Source organism: Mandrillus leucophaeus, unplaced genomic scaffold (assembly GCF_000951045.1).
Source record: "Mandrillus leucophaeus isolate KB7577 unplaced genomic scaffold, Mleu.le_1.0 Scaffold512, whole genome shotgun sequence".
Classification (NCBI taxonomy): domain Eukaryota; kingdom Metazoa; phylum Chordata; class Mammalia; order Primates; family Cercopithecidae; genus Mandrillus; species Mandrillus leucophaeus.
In genome coordinates this window covers 1913548-1937734 of record NW_012105498.1, presented here as the reverse complement: position 1 = coordinate 1937734, position 24187 = coordinate 1913548, and the positions used below count along the sequence as shown (strand labels likewise).

The 24187-nt window shown below is 36.4% G+C and overlaps 1 protein-coding gene across 5 annotated transcripts in view; it reads left to right on the top strand.

The window, feature by feature from the left end:
- DLG2 (discs, large homolog 2 (Drosophila)) overlaps positions 1 to 24187 on the top strand; it is a 916021-nt gene that overhangs the window by 239392 nt on the left and 652442 nt on the right. For all 5 annotated transcript variants that reach the window (XM_011996427.1, XM_011996426.1, XM_011996430.1 and 2 more), the window contains one exon: positions 15255 to 15424. In XM_011996427.1, coding sequence (XP_011851817.1) covers positions 15255 to 15424 — 170 coding nt within the window. The remainder of the gene's footprint in view (positions 1 to 15254; positions 15425 to 24187) is intronic.

Sequence of the window (24187 nt, the reverse complement as noted above, 5' to 3'; positions counted from 1 at the left end):
TCACTAATCATCTACCCTAGAAAATTAGCACCTCCAGGCAATCTAGCATTATCTGTTGCATAGAGAATTGCTCACAACCTTTGGCAGTACTAAATAATTCCAATAATTATAGGTATAAATTTAAGAAGTTCTTCAAGCTAGAGCTATCAGAATTCAAATTTGGGCAGCAAAATTGTATATATTTTATTATTGACCCATCCAATCTGAACTAGGAAGAACTATTATTCATTTACTCATTCCTTCATTGAATAATTCATTTTTTATTCAACTCTTTGCTTAGTGCCTGTGAGGAGCTCAGCACTGTCCTAGGCACTAATGATAAAATGATCAACAAGACAGACAAGGCTCCTGCTCTAAGAAAGTTGGGCAGAAGATAAACAAACATACAAATATATTTTCTGTCTGTTGGGCAGAAAATAAACAACTATACAAAATATCATACAGTAATAAATGCTATGCAGAAAAAGAAGCAGAGTGATATAGTGATGAATGCCTGGTGGCGACTTTCGATTAAATCATCAAGTTAGGCCTTTCTGAGGGGGTGATATTTAAGGTAAGATCTTAATGACAAATAAGAACTAGCCAAAAAGATGAGGGAAAGGACTTTAAAGCTGGGGAAACAATAAGTACAAGTACCCTAAGGCAGGAGTGAGCTAGGTATGTAGGGCATAGTGGTAGAAGATGCTAGGAGAAAGAGCTGGGGGACAGTAGTAGAAGATGAGAGCACAAGAATAAATGGGAGCTCAAACTTTGTAGGCAGATAAGGGGTTTGGGTTTTAATTTAAATTACATAGGAAGAGCTTGGAGGTCTTAAGTAAGGGATGATTTATACCATCTGATTTAAATTTTAAAATTAGAAACTGGTTTTTGTCTAGAGAATATATTAAAGAAAACAGGAGTGGAACTCGTGAGCCAAGATGTTTGGGTAGAAGTGGTTGGTAGTGGCTTGGGCAAAGGTGGTAGTCATAGAGATGGAGAGAAGTTGATGGACTGGGATAGATATCGGAGATAGAAGCTACTGATCTTGTTAATGGATTGGATGTAGAGGGTGAAGGAAATAAAAAATAACAAAAAAAACTGAATAGATGATGGTGTCTTTTGTGAGGAGTTGAGCAGGCCACTGCTGATGGAAAATTAGAGGCAAGATTTCTTCTCTCATAGGACTTATATCCTAGTGGAGGGAAATATAATAAATAAGAAAACAAATGAATTTAAGTAATACAAGTATCTCATTTGTTGTTGAACTATACAAATGCTGAAAATTAGTTTCCTATAACAGTCAATGGAATTTGATATTCTCTATAGCAACGTAAGATTTGATATTTACAAGAATTTTTAAAGATGCTGAATGTTTTATCTTAAATATTTTATATATCTCAGAAACTGCTGCAATTGCGTATGATGAAATTATATGTATTTTCCCTGTGTGAGTATATGTTGGTTGACTTTTAAGATGCCCCACACTTCCTGGAGGATGGGTGGGGGGCTTATGACACACCTGTTATTGTCATGGTAAATGAAGAACAGTTCAAAATAAGAAGCAACATTACAGTTTGCCACTTGGTATACTTGAGTTCAGGCTTATGGTTTAATTTTCCTGTTTCTATGAAATTAAGCTTTGAGAATTAAAATAATCATAAGAATAATAAACAAAAACTTTAATTTAAAGCCTAACCTCTAACGTTTAAGAGATGTGCTTAAGTAGAACTAGCTTTGTATGTAAGTGATACAAGCTTCTGCCCCTGATGTGAATTTGTAAATCCCCACTTCTTCATCCCCTAGATCAAGGGCCAGTATCTTTCTCATTGGCCACTGTGTCCTCGGTGCCTATACAATACCTGGTACTCTGTGGCAGGTCTTCAATGTATGTTGGTTGAATGTATGTGTGTGTGGATTACATATATCTCTCAACTTATATTTGAGGTCTTCTTATTGGTGATCAATTGTGTTTGTTTAGGCCTTGCCCTATCACTTTAGTTCTTAATGCTAATATGCCTATGAATGATAGCCTGTTTCTTAGGGTGATTAAATTTGAATTCATTCTTTTTATACCAGGAAGAATTAGATGAGATGAGAAGACAGAATTCTTATGGGACAAGGTCACAGGAAAGGATGAGGAAAAGGTGTGGATACTGGCAGCAAAGATGTCATTGACTAACTTCCCCACCTCTAAAATTCATTCACTCTATTTGCCAAACATATATTCTGTGCCAACTCTGTTCTACCTTGCGATGCACTAAAAATACAAAAATGAATGGCCCTCAAGTCATAACCATAAATCAAAACTCATGATTTATAAGTGAAGATAGACATTTAAACAAAACATTTTCTTTCTTTCCTCACTACCCACATACAATCCATCAGCACATCTATTAAATTCCAATCAGCCCTCCATGTCTGTCCCCTTCTCTTTATCCTGACTGCCACTGGCTTAGTGCAGGCTATTATATCTTTTATCAGGGTTATATAGTAGCCTCTAACAACAATTCTTGCTTTCTTCTACCCTAACTCCAACCTACCAAATCTAATCAAGTCCACATCTCCACATTGTACCTGGAGAATTATTCTAAAACATTATTCTAGCTATAAGCAGTACAATGGCTTACCAGTGCTTTTAAGTTCAAGTTCAAATTATTTAACATGAAGTACCAAGACCTTCAAGACTTGATCTGTGCTCCTTACCTCATCAGGTGCTAAACTGTGCCTGAAACACTTCTTCCTCTATTCACCTGGCTAACTTCTATTTGGCCTTCAGGTCTCAGCTGCCTCAGTTGCTCCAAGTTTTCCTTCACCCCCCAAAACCAAATAAGGTTCTCTTGTTATGTACTCCTGCATTACCCCATGTTTCTCTTGCCATAGCACTTATATTGAAATTTAATAGCATTTTTCCTATCTCTTTTGCTGAACTGTAAAGCTACTTCAGGATGTGCATTTGTCTTTAAAGGTACTTAACAGACAACCGAGGTCTGGAGGTGGCTAATTCAGGCAGAGAAAGAGGCCTGAACAATGAACTTGCATAATGTTTGAAGAAACTATTGATATAGCAAGAGACAGGGCTGGGGAAGTGAATAGCAATCAGATTGTTGAAAGACTTGGGTGTTATGTGAAGGTACTTGGGCTTTATCCAAAAAGGCAGGTGGATTCGGTTTATGTTCCACAGAACCCTGTGATCAGTGCTACCAATAGCACATAAGAAGCCTATATGTGAATTGGAAAACTCATAAGAAGCCTTTATGTGCGTTAGATACTCCCTTCGCAGAGACAGCTCAGTGCCAAGGCACTTGGCTTAGAGAAAGGGTTTTGCCTGGATTTCTTTCTGCACTCACTAGCCTCTCTTCAGTCATATATATTACCCTGACTGGAGTCCTCAGAGCCCTCTGAAGGGTCATGAATGAGGCAGCAGGCTGGGCTCTGATTCTCTTTTCCTCTCTGCTGCAGAAATCACAAAAATTCTGCCTCTATTTGTTATATATAAATAATTATACATTGTGTGACTTCTAAGTAAGATTTCATTTCAATAAAGGGCTTCTTTGCTTGGATTTTTTAAATGTAGACAATGGAGAGCAATTGAGGACCATTAAATATGAGATAAAACATTCAGGCTTGTATTTCAATAACACCATTGTGGCTATAAGTTGGAAGATGGAATAGAGGGGAAAAAGCTGGAGGCAAGAAGACTAGTTACAACTTTTTTCCCCAGAATCTAGGTGATGGACAATAAGGGCTAGAATTAGGTAGAATAAATGAGAGTAAAAGAAAAGGATGTACTCAGGAGGCTGAGGCAGGAGTATACTTGAGCCCAGGAGCTCAAGGCTGAACTGAGCTATGATCCTGCCACTGAACTTCAACCTGGGCCACAGAGCAAGACCCCCATCTTTAAAAATAAAAAGGTTTAGGCCAGGTGCAGTAGCTTGCACCTGTAATCCCAGCACTTTGGGAGGCTGAGGCGGGTGGATCACTTGAGCTCAGGAGTTTGTGACCAGCCTGGGCAAGATGGCAAAATCCCATCTATACAAAAAAAAAAAAAAAAAAAGCAAGTGTGATGGTGTACGCCTGTAGTTCCAACCACTTGGGAGGCTGAGGTAGGAGGCAGCTTGAGCCTGGAAGGCAAAGGTTTCAGTGAGTTGTGATCGTGCCACTGCACTACAGCCAGGGCGACAGAACGAGACCCTTCTCAAAATAAATAAATAAATAAATAAACAAACAAACACAAAGTAATTAAGTAAAAACAAAAAAGTTTTAAAGAAAAATATGTTAAAAATGTGATAGATTGGATGTGTGACTAAAAGAGAAGGAAAAGTCCTCCCTTTCTAGTGATGGAATTATTTGTCTTGATAGAGAATTAAAAGTGAAGTAAAGGGTTGTCTGTGGGGAAGAGATAAGATTAATTTCAGACTCTGCTCCATTTGAGATATACTATCAACTTCCAAGTAAAGATAGGTGCCAGGCTGGGTTGACCTTGAATTTAGGTTTACAGAACACCAGAGCTAGAAGAGAATTTTAAGATCACTGTACTCAAACACACAGAGAAAAAAAATATGTATTGACTTGAACTGGAAAGTGGCAGAAACCCAGGATTAGGATCATATCTAGCTTATAACCCAGTGTTCTTCCCACCATGCCATCCTCCTTGTTGTTCTCAACTTTTCACTGAAATGTTCATCAATATAATGCCAAATTGAATTTGAATGAGAAAATGTACAATTATGAATTCCACTTATGTCGATCTACATGTATTTCTGGGATTGGAGCAGATTTGAGTAGAGGAAAATCGGAAATCAAATCCAGCATTGTTAAATGTATTTCTTAATGTGTAGTACTCACTATTTTAGGTTCTATGGGGGTAACAAATAAATCTACAGTTTTTTGATAAGAATCTGCCATGTATTTGCAATTAGGACATTATGGACAATAAAGCCTTGAGCGATTTGGAAACATTTCATGAGGCTATGGAGTGTGAACTTGCCTTTGAATGAGGCTACCTTTGGTTGAACATTTGAGAGACAGAAAGCAACATAAAATAAAATATAGTGGCCTGACTGGAGCAGGCAGTGAGAGGTATAAAAAGGGGGTTGGTTTAGAAGTCATACAATGAAGCTAATTTTTTGTTATATGACAACTGTGTACCAGACATTGGTAATACAAAGACTAAACACAGTTTTAATTTTATACATGTTACAAATCCCTCGATGAATTTAGAGGGGAAATGAAATGATAAAAAGGTTGCTTTAGGAAGTTGAACCTCGTTTTGTGTGTTTGAATGAAATGTAGAGGGGCCAATTAGCCTGGCATCAGGAAAACTAGCTAGGAAGCTACTGCAGTAATCCAGGTGGTAGATACCAGCACCTGGTCTCTTGAAAGTTGACAAGCAGTCCTGTCAGTGGACACAATATTGAACTGAGCAGTCCCATGACCCTCTCACTTTGGAATTTCTATTCAATGTCTCTTTTCCATGTTGTACGCATTAAGTAGCCTAGCTTGAAATTTGTTAACTGGCCTCTATGCTTTTCCAGGAAAGTGCCAAAAGACCAATCACTGATGCTGAAATAGCAATTTCTGTCCCCATTGTGGAAAGCTGTGATGCTTCCCAGATGACAGCTGCAGAGAATCCTGCAAGCATTTTATATAAGGGAAATGAAGTGGCAAATAGAGAGAGGAAAAACAGTACATTCACTGTAGGAGATGGCTTCTATGGATCATAAACCCGAGTTACTCTCATTCAGAATTAGAGATGAGAGCAGAAGCCCTATTTTTAAAATGTGGAATGAAGTGGCTATCAGTTGGTCTTAGCTGAAGGAAGGGAGTCAGTAAAAGAGTTTCAGATAGAAAATGAGTGCTGGAAAATGGTTTGCATGTCCACAGCCTTACACATTATGGCAGCTGTGGTCTCCTGGTCCAAGTTCCCTTAGAGACTTTGTTCCATATAACGAAAAGCTGCAAATTGTGGGATTGGGTTTGGAGTCAGAGCTCAGAACTTTTATCACATACTCAGTTGGGTCTACAAAAGATTGAGTATTTCTGTTTATTTTGGAATAAATCATACATGAGCCAAGTACAATGACCCTTCAAAACCTAGAGCAGTGGTTTTTGGAGTATGGTCTCAGTCCAGTATTACCAGGATCACCTAGGAACGTGTCAGAAATGTGAATCTTCTCTCCTGCTCTAGACCTACCAAATCAGCACCTCTGAGGGGGAAGCTCAGTGGTAATCTATGGTTTAACAAGCCCTGCCCAAAGTCTAAGAAATATTGATCTAGATTTTGTTACTTGGCTTTGCTCTACTAGAGGTTTACAGGATGGTCCTGTACCCAACTGACGGTGGGCAACTGGGATCAATCCTTAAATAAGTCACAAAATAATTTTAACAAACCAGAGGGGTGTAGATGGTATAGGGCATGAACTTTGAAATTTCCTAGACATCATTTCCCTGTCATTACAAACCTCTTTCAGCTTTAGTTTCTACTGTGAAATGAAGGCAACAATATCTACTTTTCAGTGTTTCTATTTACATTAAAGACTATATAACATAGTATATAATACATACTTTTCCCACTATGTGCTAGGCATTACGCTATTCGAATAAAACAAATAAACTCAGTATAATGAGTGCTTTTATAAATATTGTATTTTTATAAATTTGAATTCCTAGTTAACTTTGAATTTCAATGGAACATAGTTATACTAAAATGTATTTGTTTATCTAAATAATAATTACTAATGTTTATCTGAAATTGAAATTCAACTGATTGTCTTGTATTTTTATTTGCTAAGTCTGGCAACTCTATTACTATTTTTTACTAACTACCTAGTAGAGGAACACTGGAGCAACTAACTGGGCCAAAGATGGCATCCTAGAAGATGAGATAAGCTTGAATTAAGTTATAAAAGGGAAATAGGAATGAGCTAAGGGAGACAACACATGTAAAGTGCTGGCCACAAAGTCTGCCTATATTAATCAGAAATATTGGTTGGCAAGTAAAAGACCCACCAGCTTACATAATCAAAAGAGAGAATTAATTAGAAGAACATTTGAAGTATCTTTTCAAGCTGGACAATTAAGCACTGGGAAGAATAGCCATGGACTGAGACACTCTCAGGCATTAGAGGAATTCCACCTTCTGTCCAAAGCCCTTACTTCTTCCTGTAGATCTACTTTATTCCCCATCTTTTTGCAGATAGTCTTTTGAAATTTTACAGTCAACATGGAAGAAAATGGCCTTTAATATTAAACTCTCAAGTTTCTATTTATTCTGTTCACATAGAATCTCTGAATCTCATGGTTTCATTTCCACATTCCCAAAAGCAGGGACTGGCCAGACTTGACAAGTGAACCAGGTTAAGCTGTAAATGCTTGTCACTCCTCCTACAACCATGTGGATATTTGTTGGAAAAAAAGTCTAGTAGATATTACTACATTGGCACATATCAGATGCCTCTAAAACATTCCTCTTCCTTTCTTGGAAAAATGCTAAATTATGCTGATTTTTGTTCTTTTGCTTTTTAGTTTTAATAAACTAATAGCACCTAATGAGGTCAATGAAATATATAGATCATTAGGGTGAGAAGTTTCAACAAGGAAGAAACTTAACTGGTGATGGACTTTAAAGATCCCCAGTAACACTTCCGTATGATTCATAAAAGGAAGAGTAAGGTAACAGGCAGGCATAATTAAGTATATATATTATGGCAGGCCATCATGATTTGAAGTGATTTGAGTCAGTCTGTGTATGTGTGTGAGTGTGGTGGGGGGGTGTATTATTTTCTCCTTCTCTCTGTGAGCATAAACTACTTGTCTTTTCTTAATAAGGTTTTGGCTTCTATTTATTTGTTCATAACCTACTTTTAATGACTTCAGGAATAGAAGAAAAACAAGACCCTTTTCATTACTTCTGTTCTCATTATAATTGACATAAAATGTGTGGAGTTACTCCTTCTAAATAGATTCTGAGATTTTTGTTTTGTTTTGTTTTGTTTTGTTTTGTGTGGAGTTGGTGTCTCGCTCTGTTGCCCAGGATGGAGTGCTGTGCGGTGGCGTGGTCTTGGCTCACAGCAACCTCCACCTCCCATGTTCAAGCAATTTCCTGCCTCAGTCTCCCTAGTAGCTGGGATTACAGGTGCCTGCCACCATGCCTGGCTAATTTTTTGTATTTTTAGTGGAGATGGGGTTTCACCATGTTGGCCTGGTTGGTCTCGAAAACCTGACCTCGTGATACTCCCTCCTTGGCCTCCCAGAACCCTGGGATTACAGGGGGTGAAAATTTTTTAAGTGATTGATTGTTATCTTTAAGTGCATGCAGTCTAATTCCCTAGCCAGTGGTTTTTAAAAATCTGATCATGCGTTTTTACACTTCATGCAACACATTAAACATTGATCAGGTTTCTTCATGATGTGGCCCTTTGGTCTGGAATTAATTCATTTACTTGAAGAAAGAATACTACTGATAGAAACAGTAAAGTGCAAGGTAATTAGGGGACATTCTTCAATAACTAATAGCTACTGCAAAGTTGTTTCAGACCCTGTGACCTAACATCTACCTTTTTTTACTTTTTTTTTTTTTTTTTTTTTTGACGTGGAGTTTTGCTCTTTTTGCCCAGGCTGGAGTACGGTGGCGCAATCTCAGCTCACTGCAACCTCTGCCGCCCAGGTTCAAGTGATTCTCCTGCCTCAGCCTCCTTAGTAGCTGGGATTACAGGCGCCTGCCACCATACCTGGCTAATTTTTTGTATTTTTAGCAGAGACAGGATTTCGTTATGTTGGCCAGGCTGGCCGCGAACTCCTGACCTCAGGTGATCTACCTGCCTCAGTCTCCCAAAGTGCTGGGATTATAGGAGTAAGCCACGGCGCCCGGCCCCAAACACCTACTTTTGAATAAAAACTTAAGGAGGTCTGAGTGCAGTTAGTTGTGGTTGAGTTGAATTAAGTGTGCTGATCAGAATCTTTAACCAAGGCTTCCATAAAAGCTAAAGTTTGTATGTCAAAACAACTATAAGTTTTACTGTGGGCAAGGGAAGGGAAATATGAAAAGGAAATTACATTGTACTTCATCAAACAAGACTTATTTAAAGCCCTAATGTTTAGGTGAATATGCATTTATTATTTTTTTCTTTTTTTAAACTTTTATTTTAGTTTCAGGGATACATGTGCGTGGTTGTTATATAGGTGAATTGCATGTCATAGGGGTTTGGTGTATAGCTTATTCTGAAACCTGTAATAAGCATAACACCTGATAGTTAGGTTTTCAATGCTCACCTTCATCCCAACTTCCACTCTCAAGTAGGATCCAGGTATCTGTTGCTCCCCTCTTTGTGTCTGTATGTACTCCAAGTTTAGCTCCCACTTATATAAGTGAGAACGTGAAGTATTTGGCTTTCTGTTCTTGTGTTAGTTTGCTTAGGATAATGGCCTGCAAATCCATCTGTGTTGCCATAAAGGACATGATCTGATTATTTTTATGGCTGTATAGTATTCCATTGTGTATATGTACCACATTTTAAAAAATCCAGTCTGCTGTTGATGGGCATTTAGATTGAGTCTATGTCTTTGCTATCGTGAATAGTGCTGTGTTGAACACATGTGTGCATATATCTTAATGGTAGAATAATTTATATTCCTTTGGATATAATACCCAATAGTGGGATTGCTAGGTTGAATGGTAATTTTGTTTTAAGTTCTTGAGAAATCCCCAACTCCTTTCCACAATGGCTGAACTAATTTACATTCCCACCAACACTGTATAAGCATTCCCTTTTCTTCACAACGTTGCCAGCATCTGTTATTTTTTTGCCTTTTTAATAATAGTCATTCAGGTTGGTGTGAGATGTTACCCCATTGTGGTTTTGATTTGCATTTCTCTAATGATTAGTAACGTTGAGCATTTTTTCTTATGCTTGCCGGCCATGTCTGCTTCTTCTTTTGTGTCTGTTCATGTTCTTTATGCGCTTTTTAATGGTGGTGTTTGTTTTTTGCTTGTAAATTTAAGTTCCTTATGGATTCTGGATATGAGACCTTTGTTGAATGAATAGCTTGCAAATATTTTCTCCCATTCAGTAGGTAGTCTGTTTACTCTGTTGATAGTTTCTTTTGCTGTGCAGAAGCTCTTTACTTTAATTAGGTCCCATTTGTCAATTTTTGGTTTTGTTGTAATTGCTTTTGGCATCTTCACCATGAAATATTTGCCAGGTCCTCTGTCCAAAATAATATTTCCTTGGTTATCTTCCAGGGTTTTTATATTTTTAGGTTTTATGTTTAAGTCTTTAATCCATCTTGAGATTATTTTTATAGATGGTTTAAGGAAGGGGTCCAATTGCAATCTTCTGCATATGACTATCCAGTTATTTCAGCACCATTTATTGAATAAAGAGTCCTTTTGCCATTGCTTGTTCTTGTCAATGTTGTTGAAAATCAGGTGGCTGTAGGTGTGCAGCATTGTTTCTAGGCTCCCTATTCTGTTCCAGTGGTCTATGTGTCTGTTTTTGTACCAGTACCTTGCTGTAAAAGCTCTATTTTTATATTTTTCTTCCTGAAAATCCCATTCATCTCTTCTCTTCCTCCCTTTCTTATACAAAATTTTAAAAACACTTTCAGCATCTTGACCATAGCTCTTTCTTTCTCCCCTTTTAATATTTTTTCTTCACTGTAGTCTCTTTATATATTCTCTTAAGCAAATGTTTCTTGTCTCTTTTTCATAATGATAGCTAACATTTTTGATGCTTACTGTTTTTCAGGCACTATGCTATGTATTTCACATGCATTCTCTCAATAACAATAACAATCAATCAATAACAATCTCATTATCCCTATTTTCAGATGAAAAAACTGAGGCTTTGAGATATCAAGTGACTTGTCTGTAGTCACAGAACTCCCAAGTTTCAGAGCTGTGGTGAGATCCCAGATCTATCTGGTTGTGACCAAGCCTCTAAAGCCCATGTTGTTAGGTTCTCTGCTGTGATATATGTCTAATTGAAAAAAACATGAAAGTAGAAATGTGCTTTTTAAAGCACTCATAATCTCCATACCCACAAAGGACCCAAATTAAAACTTCTCTATCTTTCCTTCCAGTGTGTTTTATGCATCATATATTGGAATTTTTTTAAGTTTTAACACTATCTGTGACTTGGTGATCATTTTAAATGAGTTAACATACTTAAAAATGTGTAAAATCACAAATCTTATTTCAATGGCAGAAAATATTTTAGTACCTTGACAGAGTAGATATTGCCTGTTACTTTAAATTATATTGTCAAAGTGGAACAAATAACTCAGTATTATTTTACTTTTCAGTGATGCTGTACCATGTTAGAAAATACTTGATTCAGTGCAAAATGTAGATGTGACTCTGTGAATACGGGCTAATGATAGACTATCTTTTTTGTTTCTAAAATATTTTTGGCAAGGAATGCACCAAAATTTCTAAAGGAAATTCTAGAAAGAATATTAAAATTAATCTGTTGATATTGCAGACAATTCTGGTTTATAAGGTGAAATTGCTGCAGATGAATACTGTAGACTTATGTGTGTAACATCAAGTACTAAGAGTGAAACTGTCAACTTAATTAGATTGGTAGAGTGAGATTGGAGAGTAAGTCTGTATATGTAAACAACATTTTGATTTTTAGAGATGGGGTATCACTTTTGTTGCCCAGGCTGGTCTTGAACTCATGGCTTCGTAAACCAATGTCCCTCAGAAGTATGATGAACCCTGCATTTGTTACTGTGACAAAGTATTCCTTGACTTTGAAGCTAATTATGTACTTATATGCTTCAAAATGAATACAGGTGGAGGCTTTACTCACAAAGTAAATAAACTGGTAAAGAGAGCAAATTAATTTTAAATAGCTATGACCCTCTAGCCAAAATCTATTTCAAGTTTCTGGGAGGAAGGGAAGTTGAGTGCCCTAGTTTGGTCTGACATACTTTCCTCTCTATTTTGAGAATTTGAATGTAAACTACCCCACCTTCCCTACAAACACCACTATTAAAAAAAAAAAAAAAATCAACTCTGAGTATCTGAGTATCTTTGTATCAGTAGAAGTTCTAGAAAAAGTAAAAACAGTTTGAAATTATGTCCCTGTTTTCACCAACACTTTGACCTTGTCAGTAAAATTCCACTGTCTATAAAATGGGGATCCATACTTTATAAAGTGTTTAAGTAAGAACAAATAAGTGAAATGACTGGCTGATATTGCACATAGTATTTCCTTTAAAAGTTTGAATTTCCATTCTGTTCACATTGAAACAGTTACTTGAGCACATCTTTGATCCACTAAATAGCAAGAACTTTCAGATCTATGATATGTTACAATGTATACGTCTCCACACATCAGCTATGGGTACTCTCCTGCATAGGACTATACAGTACAGTTACTGCTCTCACGGACTCTGGACATGCTCTCTCTCTTTTTATGGGATACTGAAGTCCAAAAAGATAAAGCGGCCTCACCATGGTCCCACAGATGATAAAGAACTGGGACTCAAATCCAGGCCACCTGACTGCTAGTCCTAAAGCTGCCTACTTGATCCACATATTCAGGAATGAACATCTGATTTAGGCTATGATTTTCTCACACCAGCAATTGACAATTAAGGATCCCACTGTATACAAAAGGAAAAAAAATAGAGCTTGAATAGATATAGACTCCAGAATTTTTTTTAATGTCAGCCACTCCCTTCTATGAAAAGCAGTGTTTTAAGATATAATTAGTATTCTGAGCATAGGGTGATGGTAAACATTATGTTTTGCATTATCATGAGATGGCAAAATTACCCACTCTCAAAGGACCAGCTGCTGCAGGGCAGCTGGCACCCAGGATGCCTACATTCTCAAAACTATTTTAATTGGTAGTTTCCCTTTTTTTTTCTTTTTTTTTTTCTTTTTTGTCAATCAGAGAGGAAATGTATGTGTAAATCTATTAAAGCCATAGCATCTGTTATGATGAAATGACATTGCCGAATCTTAGGAACTGAAGTATTCCATCTCAAGATTTTGAGACTGCTCTGTGTTCTTACTGAGGCAAGGGTTCCCATAACTAAATAGGTACAGAAAAGTTATGGACAAAAACAGATACAAAATTCTTCCCATACTTTTAATCTAATATTACCATGGTAGTCATCATTTTGCATTGATATACACGACATACACGAAACTATTCATCACATTAGATGTATATGGTCCTAAGAGGAAAAAGCTCAAATTTTGAAATAGGAAGACCTGAAATTAAATCCAGTCTCTGCTCAAATTGCTGACAGCTTTAAACAGAGGACTTAATCACTTGAAAGTCTTCTCATTTCTATAATGTAGATAATAAGTTTTATTCCACAAAGTTATAGGAAGGATCCAATAGTTGAGAATATTATAAATCAACAAATATTGCACTGCTATCAATAACAAACATTTATTAGGTGTTCATTACATAACAGGGTATGTACTAAGTGCTTATATGTGCTTTATCTCATTTAATCTTCCCCAAAAGCCTTCCTGATAGATATTACTATTACATCCAATTTACAGAGGAGAATATGATAAGGCTTAGAGAGGCTAAGGAAATCAACTATGGTTACAAACTTAAAAAATGGAGGACCCAATCATTGAACTTAGTCTTATTCTTTCACTTGTTAAACAAATATTTGCTAAGGAAAGATCCCCTGAACAAAACTGAACACGGTTGGAAGGAGGAAGTGGGGAATGACAGTTGAGTAAGCAAACCAGCCATGTTCACTGTACTCTGGCCACTGTGTAGTGAATGGATGGAAAGGTAACAAGAGAGAATCCAAGAAGGCTAGACAGGCGTTTGTGTAGGTGATTCATGTGAGAGATGATGTTGACTTCAACCAGGGTGGTAGCAATGAAGATGAAGAAACTGGATGGACTGAGGCTATACTTGCAGGTAGAACTGACTTTGTGGTGGTGGGGGGAAAGAAGCATCAAGCAAGGGAGGCCTCTCATTTTTGACTCTGAGCAACGTGGTGATCTGAGATTGGGGACACTGGAATGGATATGCAGAGTGAAGGAAAGAAATTTTTGTAGTCTCAAGCCCTGTGCTCTTAACCATTATTAATGTTATCACTAATTATTATCATGAAAATAAAATATATCTGGAGTCGATGGCCACATAACTTTAAATTACCTGGAATGGTTTATGGAAATGTCAAATTATTCCTTTCCATGTGAAAATGAAAAAAAAAAAAAGAGGGAAGTTTGATGTAGAATTTGTTGCAGTTCTTAGTTTTCAAAGTAAGCACCTAGGAATAGGATTGTCTGAGGTTCTCCTTGAACTTTGTAAATCTGAACTTCAGTATTTATAACATTATAAGATGAATTGAGGTGGAGAGGAGGGTGAGGAAACACTGGAAGATAATTTGCCAGAAAGCTAACAGGTTTATTTAATTTAATTTAATTTTATTTTATTATTATTATTATTTTCTTTTTTTGAGATGGAGTCTCGCTTTGTCTCCCAGGCTGGAGTATAATGGCGTGATCTTGGCTCACTGCAAGCTGCACCCCCGGGATTCAAGCAATTCTTTCTCAGCCTCCCAAGTAGCTGTAACTACAGGCACACGCTACCATGTCCAGCTAATTTTTGTATTTTTAGTAGAGATGGGGTTTCACCATATTGGTCAGACTGGGCTGGTCTTGAACCCCTGACCTCAGGTGATCCAACCACCTTGGCCTCCCAAAGTGCTGGGATTACAGGCGTGAGCCACCGCACCCGACCTAATAGGTTTATTTTAGATGATTGAGTCAAGTATATTTTTTCTTCTCTCTACATTTTTATATTTTTCAGGTGTTTGAAAATGATTACTTATTACTTTTATAACAAGTAAATTAAAAATTTGAGAAAATTAGTCTGTAGTTATATTTGTTATATCTATATAGGTCATAGTAATAAGTTCTGAGAACCACTCAAATTGTGACTTTCAGTCAAACCAATTAAAATAATGATAACTTACAGAGGTCTTAAAATACATGCCCTTCTAACTATGCCATATGTGAAGCAGTCCCAGTCAAAGTGGACTGGAGTTTAGGATGGGACCTGACCAGTAGTATAATAAAAAGTGGCTGGGGAGAAGGCTAAGAGGCTTGAGGAGTTTAACATTTTTTAGATTTCCTTCATTTGAAGCATCCTTCCAAATGTAAATATTTTAACATTTCTTAGATTCTTTACTTTCCCACTTCTTAAGGTCAGATAAACATAATAATATTATTTAAGAAATCCTGCTAGCCACTTCTGAATCTTGACTCTTTTCCTTCCTTGCAGGGTCAATGATTGTATCTTGCGGGTGAATGAGGTTGATGTGTCAGAGGTTTCCCACAGTAAAGCGGTGGAAGCCCTCAAGGAAGCGGGGTCTATCGTTCGGCTGTATGTGCGTAGAAGACGACCTATTTTGGAGACCGTTGTGGAAATCAAACTGTTCAAAGGCCCTAAAGGTAATACAAATATAAATGACTCACAGATACTAGTGGCAAACCATCTGGCTAAAGTTTATGACACAATACTCATACAATGAACTCTTTAACCTCTGACATTCAGGGCTTACCAAGAGATTTAAAATGCTATAATAGTGGTTACAAAGGGTAAAGGAAACCAGTACTCTAAATATGAACTCAGATAAGAAAGAAAGGATAGATTTATGTAGAAACATCTTTATAAACAAAAATAATAACAGTCATCTATATTTTTCTATAAATACTGAATCTTACTGGATGATGATAACTTGGCTAGCATATTAATACTAATTTTTCAGATACAAATGGTAAATCATTTAGCAAAATGGTAATAAAAATAATTAAAATAATCTATACTAATATAACAATTTTTTTAATAATGTTGTTGTGATATGTTTAAAGTTTGATTATATTCTTGTGTGTTGTACCCAATGTTACATGACATTTTATGCTTGCAATAGCCAAAATAAGTTAAAATTTATTTATTTTTTTTGAAATGTACATGTATCTCTTGAGATTATTATAGATACTCTGTGGAGTTGCATCAACAGATGAATTACCACACTAATTTTTGTTTGTTTGGTTTTTGTTTTGTTTTGTTTTGAGGTAGGGTCTCACTCTGTTGCCCAGGCTACAGTGCAGTGGCAGGATCATGACTCACTGAAGTCTCAAGCTCCTGGGCTCAAGTGATCCTCCCATCTCAGCCTCCCAAATAGCTGGGACTACAGTCATGCACTAGTGCATGTGGTTGTTATTATTATTAGTATTATTATTATTATTGGTAGAGACAGAGCCTTGTTTTGTTGCCCAGGCTGGTCTTAAACTCCTGGCCATAAGTAATCCTGCTTTGGCCTCCCAAAGTGCTGGGATTACAGGTGGGAGCCACTGTACCTGGCCCATACTAATTTTTAAGAATAATCCTTTGAACTCTGTTCTTCAGAATGATGACATTAAGTAGTCACTTAATAGTATTTAATATTTTGGAAAAAAATCTAATAATTAGCTTAACATTATTTAAATATTTTAAATGATTATGACCAGATAACCACTGTACTCTTTGAGTAAATCATTTCTCATTTCTTTAAAATCTATTTAATTTCTAATACTATCTGAGATTGAAGAAATAAGCCTACCACCTCTTCTAGGAGGCAGTAGTGGGTGATATTTAAGATCTCAAGACTGAGTTTAAAAGCCTGGTTCAACCACTTGCTAGCAGAGTCATCTTAGTTGGACCAACTCCCTCATTATTAAATGGGGATCACAATGGTAGCATCAATCCATAGGGTTTATGAGGATTAAGCATTTAACCAACAGCTGGCACATGGTAAGCAATAGAGCCTGGTGGTTAAGATGCAGACTTTACAGCCCAAAGTGTCTAGATTAGTACCTTGGTTCTGCAGCTCACTAGCTTTTTGGCCTTGAGCAAATTGCTTAACCTCTCTGGGTCATATTTTCTCATCTACAAAGTGCAAATAAGAACAGTACTTGCTCCTAGACATGGTGTGAGGATTAGATTAGTTGATTCACAAAAAGTATTTAGAATAAGACCTGGCACAAACTAACTGACCAACAAAAATTAGCTGTATATGCATGTTATCTGTACTATTATTTACTACGTATGGTTTTAAACTTTGTAACAATTGTTTGGTAATGTAATGAAAATATTCAGAGATTCCTCATAGGTTAAATTCAAATGCGTTAAAATCATAGAACTAAATCTGGGAACAAAGAAAAAAAGTGAAGCATTTTCATACCACAGTCTCTAGTGGTATGAAAGAATTTCAACCCTCAGGTTTACTAAAAGCATATTGCAAGGAGCTTTAAAGCCAAACAAAATGGCCATATACATTATTTCTATTAAAAATATATATTATATTTCTATAATTTCTATAATTCAATGAACTGTAATTATTCAGCATAGCCCTAAGACAAATACTAATTTTAACCACTCAGCAAAGTAACATCATGCATTTATAGACCTGCTAGCTGAGCAACTGTTTGACCTCCAGCTGCTCAGCAGAACACTTAAAGGCTATAGATGACTAAAACTTAATTTTATCAAGAACACATATTTTAGATTTTTATTTTTGACACTAGGGCTGCAGCTGGTTTACTTCAGTCTGAGCTGCTTTCTTCCTTGAGCCTGGAGTGGGGCAGTAATTGCTGTGGGACCTGGAGTGGGGAAATGGGGAGAAGTGAGCATCAATCAACTGGCTATACCTAGGCAATAACCCAATTAAAGTATACAATGTATGGGAGATGGGGTGACAAGTGAACTTGGTCTACTGAGATGAGGAGAACCAGATAACTGTTAGAAATAACTTTACATCCCTAAAAAGCAGGTTCTTGCGAAAGGTCAATTGGGCCTGTTGGGGTTATGCTGAGTCAGTCATACTTCTTTCTACTGTTGCTGTCCAGAGGTCACTGATGGGGATTTGTTTCTCTATATAAAGCTTATTGATTTACAGAAAAACTATTTTAGTCATTGTTTAAATTCCTCATGCCTCTCCCAGTACCATAAACACAGCAAGTGCTGAATCAGAGTAAGTTAAATAGAGAAAATTGGATTTTACACTAACTCTGATGATACCTCATGATCTTAACTTCACTTGGCACCTTATAATTCTTCATTTTTGAATTACAATATGTGTAAAGGGAATACCTACCAATGTTTAACTCATACAACGGAAACTCTTATGCACCCTGGAGTGAAGATAAATGAGATGTAGTCTCTGTCCTCAGAAAGTTTAAATGGGAGAGATGCATGTGAAGTCAACTACCTTTAATGCAAGACAAAATGAACTCAGCTCTATGATGGAGCCTGAGCCGTGATTTCATTGGAACAAAGTGGAAGATATGATTCATCATAACTAGGAGAGACAAAATGGTCCAGAGAATCTAAAATTTTCAGCAAACTAACACAGGAACAGAAAACCAAACACCACATGGTCTCGCTCGTGGGAGCTGAACAATGAGAACACATGGACACAGGGAGGGAACATCACACACCAGGGCCTGTTGGGGGGCTGGGGGGAAGGGGAGGGAGAGCATTAGGACAAATACTTAATGCATTCAGGGCTTAAATCCTAGATGACGGGTTGATAGGTGCAGCAAACCACCATGGTACATGTATACCTATGTAACAAACATGCACATTCTGAACATGTATCCCAGAACTTAAAAGAAAAAAAAAAAAAACTTGACATGTGCACAGTTTATCTGCCCTTCCTTGAGCACATGGGTACAATATAGTAAGCATCAAAAATCTAGCCAACTGACCTAACTGGATTGAATTATGTATATATAATACAGAGTTATCTAGATATACATTAATGTAGTCCTTCAATTATTCAACAAATACGTATTGTTTACTATGTACCTGGCACAGATCCAGACAATAGAGATTCACAAAGAAAATTCAGATAGTTCTTGCTCTCAAGGAGATTATAGCCTGGTGGGGAAAACGCCTGTAATATAAATTGGGAAAAGTACTAGGAATAAATTTAAAAGATTTTTAAGGGGGTGCCAATTAAACAGTGGGTCAAAGGAGACTTCTATCAGCAAATGCCACTTAAGCTAAGCCTTGAAATATAAATTAAAATAGACATTTAGCCAGGTAAAGAGTGGGAGAGAGCATCCCAGGCGGAAGTAGAGGCATGTGAGTATGATGGCTATAGTGTAGAAAAAGATCTTGATAACTTCTAGGAGTCTAATAATATGAACATTAATTACATGAAATGATACAGCCAAGATGAGCAAGGGCCAGATCATACTTAGCTTTGTTGGCCATATTTGAAGATTTGTGTTTATTTTGAAATACAATGGGAAATTACTGTGATATTTTAAGCATGAGTGACACATGATAAAATATGTAATTTTTAGAAGGTCATTCTGACTGCTATGAAGCAAATGAATTGAAGAGGGCACAAGTGAGAGCAGAGATCAGTTAGGGGTTGCTTGGAGGAAGGAGAAAAAGGTGAATGGATTTGAGCTATCTTGATGCCTTTATTGGTAAAATAGATGGTGGTGTTTCAAGGATGAGGTTCAGTTTTTTAGGTGGGGTGCCATTTGTGAGGTGGGGAAGATTATGAAGGAATCTCTACAGAGAGAGGGAACCTCTGATGCATCTGAAGAGGAAATCTCAAGGAAGCAGACCTGGAGAAAATCTGTCTAAAAACCCTGCCAAATTAATATACTGATTTTTCACTATATTGTGTGAAATATCTGGGTTTGGGAAAATATTTTTAAATTGACTTTTTTACTTTTTATTAATCTTTAATATAAAAAATTATGACTATGGCTACTTCAGCTCTTTTAAAGAGTTAATGCATTTAATAAATCTATTTTATAGATTTTATAGCTTATTAATACCCAGAATGTTTTTAGGTTGGGGATTGTGTTTGTTTTTGCACAGAACAGAGGATAAACAGATTTATTCCTTTCTATGCTATAGGTAAAACATTAAGACATTCTGTGAAACAGTGATTTGTAGCAAATTAAATTTACAGTTTTTCAATTTCATACTCTGTATTGATTCCATCTATTGCAAAAATTACTAATTTGAGACAACCTTTGATGTATGTGACTTTGTCTTTATAGCCGAGCTAATCTTCCCAACACTCAGATGGAATCAATCATCTGAATGGTGATTTATAGCCATATATTTCAGTAATGGATATTTGGGTAATACTCATTCTGACTTAGAATGTCTTTTCTCAAAATAGGTAAAAACTTTGCTAACATCACAGTTATAGATTTGGTCATTGCAAGCACCTGGAGTGTCTGCATGTGGGCAATCAATTGAGAAAAAAATAGGTAATTATATGTAGGAAGAAATTACTAGGCAAAGCCATTTAGGCTTGCCAAGCAACCAAAAATCAAGCAAAGGAAGAAAATCTAAAGTGTGTATGTGGGTTTCCAGGAAATAGATTTACTATAGAAGGCTTCCTAGTGACTTTCCCAAGAACACATTAAATCATAGCTTCCAAGGAGCTATTAATATATAATTAAAGAAGTACAAAATTGTTTGTTTCTATGGCCTGGGTCAAAGAAGCCTGAAGCTATAGGAGAAATTAGATGACTTCTTTTAAGATGCTCTTGTTGCTTAGGAATCATATAGGTGACTGAAGGCTAAGTTCTAAAGTCAAAAATGTGAAAGCCACAGTTTTATTAATTGATATACAAAGGTAGTCTTGCTTGTGACTTTATTTTAGCCACCTTACTCATTAATAAAAAACTGAAAGAGTGATTAAAAAAAATCTAGGTAGTGACAAATTTTAGCAATTCTCCTCCATTATTTTTTAAAATGGTTTTAAACTCTGTTTTGATTTCTCTATAGATATATGCTTTTTGCCGTTACAGAGCCCTGTATCAGTGTAAAATGAGAATGTAGTAAAGATTGTAAGTTTATGTTTTATGTAGGAAAAATGGTAACTATGAAATGCACAAACTGTAGAAGTCACTATACCAATGAACATTTATAATGTTCATAATTCAGTCATTAAAGAAGACATATGTGTAATGAAGAAGTTCCTGGATATCTTCAAGCAGCCGTGAGCCTAGAACAAATATATGAACCACTTTATGACTCACTTTCCTCACCTGCAAAATGGTTATACTCTAAATATGTAATTCACAGAGTTATTTTCAGGATAAGAACTGTAAATTCTTAATAAACACTTATAATATTTTTACTCTTATCATAATTGGCAGAAAGAGAAATAAAGAAAAGCAGCAAAAAACTCATTAATGCAAGGGATTAAAGGATTAGATTGTATTTAATATAATATTTAATATAAAATACTATAAAATACTATAAGAGGTTCTTTTTTTTTTCTTCAACTTTTAATTTAAATTCAGAGGTACATGTGTAAGATGTGCAGGTTTGTTACATAGGTAAATGTGTGCCATGGTGGTTGGCTACACAGGTCATCCCATCACCTAGGTATTAAGCCCAGCATCCAATAGCTATTATTCCTAATACCTGATGCTCTCTCTTCCTCCTGCTCTCCCTCCAATGTGTGTGTTGACCCCAGTGTGTGTTGTTTCCTTCCATGTGTCCGTGTATTCTCATTGCTCAGCTCCCAGGTATAAGTGGGAACATGCTGTGTTTGGTTTTCTGTTCCTGTATTAGTTTGCTGATGATAATGGCTTCCAATTCCATCCATGTCCCTGCAAAGGACATGATCTCATTCCTTTTTTATGGCTGTGTAGTATTCCATGGTGTATATGTACCACATTTCTTTATCCAGTCTATCATTGATGGGCATTTAGGTTCATTCCATGTCTTTGCTATTGTGAATAGTGCTGCAATGAACAGACACCTGCATGTATCCTTATAATAGAATGATTTATATTTCTTTGGGTATATACCCAGTAGTGGGACTGCTGAGTCAAATGGTACTTCCGCCTTTAGGTCTTTGAGGACTGTCTTCCACAATGGCTAAACTAATTTATGTTCCCACCAACAATGTAAAAGCATTCCATTTCCACACTGTCTTCCACAATGGTTAACCTAATTTACACTCCCACCAACAGTGTAAAAGCATTACATTTTCTCCACAACCTTGCCAGCATCTGTTGTTTTTTGTTTTTTATTGTTTTGTGTTTGTTTTTGTTTTTGTTTTACTTTGTTTTAATAGCCATTCTGGCTGGTGTGAGATGGTATCTCATTGTGGTTTTAATTTGAATTTCTCTGATGATCAGTGATGTTGAGTTTTTTTTCATACATTTGTTGGCTGCATATATGTCTTCTTTTGAAAAGGGTCTGTTCATGTCCTTTGCCCACTTTTTAATGTGGTTGTTTTTTTCTTGTAAATTTGTTTAAGTTCTTTGTAGATTCTGGACATTAGACCTTTGTCAGATGGATACGTTGAAAAAATTGGGGGGAGGTCCTTTAAAAGCACTAGAATATTTGTTGAATTAATGAATTGACTATTTATTAAAAGTTTTTAATATTTTAGCAATTCCAGATAGAACCAATATGTATTTGGCTTATGCATGCATGTATGCATATATATGTAAATGTATTGCTGCTATGTGTATATGCACATATATGTTATGCACAGCCGTATTTTCTCTTTAGCTCTATATAAATTTGTTTCTAACAGGTTTGAGTTATGATGTGTCATATAACTCTATGCTTTATGAAAATGCACATATATGTTTAGGTTTTTTTCTTTGGTTTTCCTAGTTTGGGCATCCGTATCAGTATATGCCATGTGCAGAAATAGCTCCAAGTATATTAAAACCTAGCCTTATGATGTCTCCTTAGCACCAGTTTCCCTCACTCATCCCTCACCCATGTGACCTACTCCTGCTTTTTACATGTCCATTTATACAAGTGATTGTCTTAGTCACCCACAGTAAAAGGCCTTGGATGTCTTTTTCCTTTTGGTTCTGTCTTCTTTGCTGCTTTGTTAAATCAGGCATCATACCTTTTGGAAACCACTTACAACATAATTAATCCTCTCTTTAAAATCTGTGCTGCCATTATTATGATGTTCCTATCGTCTTGATATCTTATCTGGTCTACTATAATAGGCTTCATTGCTGGTCTCTCTCTTCCATACCAACACATATCTTCTATACCAATCTTCCAAAAATTCAGAACTGTTCTTGATTCTCCCTTGGTTAAAAAAAAAAAAAAAAGACTCCAGTAGATTTTCAATGCCAGTAAGTAGCATTTTATGCATTCTATGATCTCTTTCTCCTCCAGCCACAACATTTGGTTTCAGTCTTCTCTTCTTTATTGTCCCTTTCACATATTTCCTGATGCAGGTGAGCTGCCCTGTGTACCATTTCTTAAACATATGCCATACTTTCCTGACTCTAAGCCTTTGTTCATTTCAGTCCCACCTTTGAATGTCTTCTCTTACTATTGTGACCAGTATCTGCTGACATCATATCCATCCCCCAAGGGCCAGTTAAGTGTTAACTTCTCCACAAAGCTATCACTAATTGACCCCATCAGAAGCAATTTTTCATTTCTAAGAACTTCCGATGTGCTTTATTTCTTCCTTTTTTGTTCATTCTTTTGTTGGGTCAAGTAACCCATAGGGCATGAAAAGGATGGACATCAACAACCCAAATTAAGGAGATAAAGAAACTGCTGATTCTAAGACCTAAGTCATTGATGTAATGATATCTACCCTGGCCAATACTAAATTTGAAGCATTAAGTGACACTTAAAAGGAAAGTACAAGCTCCTGTCTGTGACCCAATTCTGAGTAGTAAATGGAGGAATTGGGGCAGAGATGTGTGGGAAGCACAAGATAGATCATAACCATCAAAGCAGTGTGGCAAGGGAAAAAGGAATGGCTCAGATGGAAACTGACAATTTTACAACCGCGAAGAGTCCTTATGAGTGAAGTCTATGTTTTGGCACCTTACCTTTTTTCACTCCTTACAGAAATTGTACAAGAAATTGGAGGCATTTGGGGGCACATTGTTTACCAATCCACTTAATCAAAAAACAATTTCTTAATTATTGATTATTTTTATTTTATAGCTTATATGACAAATTTTGTGTCCGGCTTGTCTAAATATCAACTTGACTTGCATCTGATATTATAGACAGAGAATTTATTAAATATCTAACTTAAATGAATTTTACCAGCTTTTCTGTTTATCATACTCATTTCCTTTATCAGATCTGTTCTTGCTCCTCCATCTGCTCCTGTTTTTTTTTTTTCCTTTCTGATGCCAACATGGCCAAAGTGAACTATCCAGTCTTGATGTGAGGAA